The 5,165-nt window shown below is 46.8% G+C and overlaps 1 protein-coding gene across 1 annotated transcript in view; it reads right to left on the bottom strand.

Annotated features, from left to right (window-relative positions):
- Window positions 1–2,788: 2,788 nt before the first annotated feature.
- Window positions 2,789–5,165, bottom strand: part of slc25a23a (solute carrier family 25 member 23a) — a gene marked incomplete at both ends in the record, with an annotated part of 14,690 nt that continues 12,313 nt past the window's right edge. The window contains 2 exons of the mRNA XM_080522929.1: window positions 2,789–2,982; window positions 3,589–3,736. Of these exons, the coding sequence (XP_080379055.1) occupies window positions 2,789–2,982; window positions 3,589–3,736 (342 nt within the window). The remainder of the gene's footprint in view (window positions 2,983–3,588; window positions 3,737–5,165) is intronic.

Below are 5,165 nucleotides of genomic sequence, written 5' to 3'. Positions count from 1 at the left end.
GGACAGGTAGTCTAGGCCGGGCGGAGGTGCGCAGGAGCGGGAAGACGAGGAAGGGAGAAAGGCCTGGAGGGGGGGGGGGAGACCAGACGGCGTGACGTCAGCTGGCAGTCTTCCCTCCTTAAATTTACCAATCGGTGATTCCGAGGGAGGCGGTGACGAAAGCTTACTGGTTGGGAGTTTCTTGAGTGACGGTTTGGATTGAGCCAATCACCAATTACGCGGTCTTCGTAGAGCCAATCGGAAAATACGTGCCGGGGGCAAAGTAGGTGGCCTTTCACCCGGAACAACAAGCCGTGGAAGTCTTCGTAACCTTGTGTGATCTCAAAACGAAAACAACAAAACATCTACATCCATAATAATCACATCGAAAAAGAATACGACCACAATTCACTTAAAAATTATTATTTTAAAGCGAAGTTGGCATGGCATTATCTTAATTCAAGGCACCCCTTTGCATGCGTTCCCAATGACCCCGTTCATAACAGTCCCTCACAACAGACACACACAGGAACACAATCAAAAGGAACTCAGTAGACATGATAAAACGTCACATATACATTCAATAAGGAATACACTTTCACACCGTAATATTGTACAGACAGAAAATAAACCAATGTTATCACTGAGTCCAAGACTATTTTTGTTTAGTCTAGTTGTAATACTTACTGTTGAATAATATCTCTATCATATTCATACACACACACACACACACACACTCAAATTCATTCTAGGAATTAAATCTCAATTTGAACTTGAGATCAATAAAACCGTGCATGTGTCTCTATTTACAAATACACAGTTTGTTACTTGATCTTTTTTGGAAACGTAACACTGCGTGTTTAGACTTGTTGACAAGCTCAAGTTTTGGCTATTTTAGGATCAGGACAGTGCAAGTTGTTGAGTACATTTCTCATATAGCCCTCTAACATGTCTAGAACATACAGTATGGTTTCATATGATGTGTAACTTATTTAAACCCTGCCAAATTTCATGTCGTTTGGTATGATTTAGGCTATGCACCAGGCACGCGGGAAGGTATTTTGACTGGGGGTGCTGAGGTGCTGTCTATATACGCTACAGGGAAAAAAATTGCCAGGGAAAAAATTATAACGATTTCTCTCCCTCCCTCCCTCCCTTCCTCTCGCTGATTGCTCGTTCGCTCACACGCACACAGTGGCATAACGACGGGCCCCAATGCACGGGCAATAATAGTTAAGCACGCACGCACCCACACACTACAAAGACGTAACGTTAAATATTTTACCAACAATGTGTTGGAATTTACAGTAATTTCCACTCAGCTCACAGTGTCCCACAATGTCCACAAACATGATGTTGACCATTATTACAGACAGCACTCCATGTCGATTGTTATTGCCTCTTAACGGAAGCCCTTCGCTGCCGAAGAATCGGATGGATCTGAATATCAGTTCCATTCGTTTCTGGCCGTCTGTTGCTCTTTCTCAACAACGTCCGACAGTAGAGCATTAATGGGAGTGTTGTTAAGCGAAGCAAGCAACTGCATCAGCATCTTCTTCCAACTCCACTTCAATTGTTCTGGCTGATTTAGCATTTTTGCTAAAGAACTCAGAGATTCCCTAGCAAGATATGACCATGTGATCACTAACATTAAAACTAACAAACACATTTTTACATTTATTACAAAAAACACATTTATTTTTATTCCCAAAAGCAACAATAGTTATTATATTGTTTGAAATTATTGTTTGAATAATATTTTTATTTTTTAAATTCAGGCAGGAGGAGCTCCTTCTGCCTGCCGCTAGGGGGTGCTGCAGCACCCTCAGCACCCCCCTTCCCGCGTCCCTGCTATGCACATCCAAATCTTTCAGAGAATCGAAAGAATGTCTTCAACAACCCTGCTCTTCTTCACCCTCTTCTCACTTATTTCTCCTCCTCCTCTTCCTCCTCCTCCTCTTCACCCTTTCTCTTGCTCCATGATTGGAGGGTGAGGGCAGTAGTTGGTGGCTGTTCCTGTTTTCAGTGTGAAACGTTCAGTCACCATTGCACCATAGTTCTTGTGTGGAAACGTCAGCGGTATTGGTAGATCAGGACACCCCCCACACACACAAAATGGAGATGGTTCAATCCTATTCCATAGCAACCTCTATCCTCCACCTAAAGTGTCATGAGGGGGAAAAAATATTATTGTGATGATGATTCTTCCCTCTCAGTCTTTGTCAGTAGGAATGTAGAAGCTTTCACACGTTAGTCAGCTACTTGCAGTACTGCAGTTAGTTTTCTGAAGCATGTTCAAGCATGTTCTTCACCAAAAAACGGGTACAAACGGGTGCAGTAGAGTTGCCGGGGGTTGGCTAGCGTTTCACACCAAAGAGGACGCACGCCCTTGGAGTGTGCTGCATGCGATAAACAAAAGACACGGCCATCGTCATAGAAACCATAACGTTTCAGGCATGGTTATGCATGAAGCTTCCACACCAGTCATTCAGTTCTCGGGTCCCTCTGGCATCTATGGTCGATCTACCTCTCCTCCGTTCCTCTGTTCATCCCTTCGTCTCTTGCCCTCCTTTCTTTCTTCCCTCTCTCTCTCTCTCTCCCTCCCTCCCTCCCTCCCTCCCTCCCATTGTAAGGACTCAAGTCTTTATAAAAAACATGTCTCAGATGCAGTTATCATGCAACCACAATGCCCCAGCACCAGTCACAGCCTAAACATCCCTCTCTCCATTTGTAGTTTGTTTGTCCCTCCTCCTCCTCCTCCTCCTCCTCCTCCTCCTCCTCCTCCTCCTCCTCTCCCTCCCTCCCTCCCTCACCTCCCTCTCTCCCCCCCCACACCCAGGACTTTCCTCATGTGTTCATAGACCACGTAGGAGATGCTGACGGCGGGTATGACTTTCAGGAAGTTGGGAGCGATGCCGCGGTAGAGCCCGGACACGCCCTCCTGGGTTACGATGTTCCGGAACAGCCCGAGCATGGAGAGCTGGGGGCCGTCCTTCACTGAGGCTGGAGAGAGAGAGAGGAGAGGAGAGAGAGAGAGAGAGGGAGAGAGAGAGAGAGAGAGAGAGAGAGAGAGAGAGGAGAGAGAGAGAGAGAGAGAGAGAGAGAGAGGAGAGGAGAGGAGAGGAGAGGAGAGGAGAGAAGAGAGAGAGAGGAGAGGAGAGAGAGAGAGGAGAGAGAGGAGAGGAGAGAGAGAGAAGAGGAGAGGAGAGAGAGGAGAGAGAGAGAGAGATAAAGAAGAGGAGAGAGAGAGGGGAGAGAGAGAGAGAAAGAGAGAAGAGGAGAGTAGAGAGAGAGCGATGAGAGGTGAGAGAGAGAGATATTTAATTATATCATCATTATCAATAAATTATCTATCCATCCATCCATCCACCCATCCACCTATCCATCTATCCATCCATCCATCAATGAATGTATTGGCATTATCATCATTATCAATAAATTATCCATCCATCCACCCATCCATCCATCCATCCATCCAACCATCCATCCATCCATCAATCCATCCATCCATCCATCCATCCATCCATCCATCCATCCATCCATCCGTCCATCCATCCATCCGTCCATCCGTCCATCCGTCCATCCATCCATCCATCCATCCGTCCTCACCCTGGGCCTGCATGCGGGTCCGGATCAGCGCCAGGGGGTAACTGGCCAGCTGGCCGCAGGTGCTGGACACGGTGCCACACCCGACCAGAACCAGAACCCCCGGGTCTGCTGTACCAGCGTTCCTCTGGAGCCACGAGTTCTTCAGAGTCTGGGGAGGGAGGGATGGATGGAGGAGGGAGAGGAGGAGAGGAGGGAGGGAGGGAGGGATGGAGGGAGGAGGGAGAGGGGGGGGGGGTAGAGGAGGAGAGGAGGAGGGGAGGGGAGGGGGGGTAGAGAGAGAAAGGTAGAGGTAGAGAGAGAGAAATAGTGAGATGGGGAGAGAGGGAGAAGGAGAAAATAGAGGTAGAGAGTGAGAAATAGTGAGACAGGGGAGAGAGGGAGGAGGAGAAAATAGGGTAGGTAGAGAGAGGGAGAGAGAGGAGAAAATACGGTAGGTAGAGAGAGGGAGAGAGAGAGAGAGAGGAGGAATAAATGACACAACAATGAGCTAATGAGTACTCATCTGAAGCACGTGAGGTGATTAGTCTGAGTGTCCATTAAACCATCTGCTCTCTCTGTAGCATATCCTCTATCATATTCATAACCATCTCCCCTGGAGAGCATACACACGTGTAAAGGCCCTACAGAGCCTCTGAGAGGTCTGTTAACCCTAACACCCTAACCCTAACCCTTAAACTACTTAACATTTTAGTGAAAGGGAGAAAAGAGGACAACACAGAGAGAGAGTGAGAGAGAGAGAGAGAGAGAGAGAGAGAGAGTGAGAGAGAGAGAGAGAGAGAGAGAGAGAGAGAATGTCGATGAATACAAGTTCACCACAAGGTTGATGGACAGGGAAGGTTGATGGATGGGAACTGGAAAAAAACTAAAGTAAGACCAGAGAGAGAGAGAGAGAGAGAAAGAGAGGGATGAATAGGCTGTGACTGGTGCTACAGCATTGTGGCTGAGAGAGAGAGAGAGAGAGAGAGAGGAGAGAGAGAGAGAGAGAGAGAGAGAGAGAGAGAGAGAGAGAGAGAGAGAGAGACACACAGCGAGAGAGAGAGAGAGAAAGAAAGAAATGGGATAGATGACAGTCTGGGCAGTGGCGCCAGGCAGAGATCCGGCTACAAATCTCTCGTACACCTTCAGAGGAAGAGAAAGAGAGAGAGAGCGAAAGAGACAAAGAGAGGGAGGGGGAGAGAGAGAAAGAGACAAAGAAAGAAAGAGAAGGGAGAGAGAGAGAGAGAAATAAAGAAAGAGAGAGAAAGAGAGAGAGAGACAAAGAAAGAGAGAGAAGGGGGGAGAGAGAGAGAGAAAGAGACAAAGAGAGGGAGGGGGAGAGAGAGAGAGGAAGAGAGAAAGAGAGAGAGAGAGAGACAAAGAAAGAGAGAGAAGGGGGGAGAGAGAGACAAAGAAAGAGAGAGAAGGGGGGAGAGAGAGAGAGGAAGAGAAAGAGACAAAGAGAGAGAGAAAGAGAGAGAAAGAAAGAGAGAGAGAGAAAGATAATAAAATGAAATACGTTTTATTTCATTTATTTATTCTAGTATGTAATCTATTTGTAATCTATTTATTTGTAATCTAGTATGTAATCTATTTATTTT

Source organism: Nansenia antarctica, assembly GCF_963989245.1.
Source record: "Nansenia antarctica genome assembly, chromosome: 2".
NCBI classification, from domain to species: Eukaryota; Metazoa; Chordata; class Actinopteri; order Argentiniformes; family Microstomatidae; genus Nansenia; species Nansenia antarctica.
The sequence above is the reverse complement of the archived record's forward strand: the minus strand, read 5'-3'. Positions and strand labels throughout refer to the sequence as shown.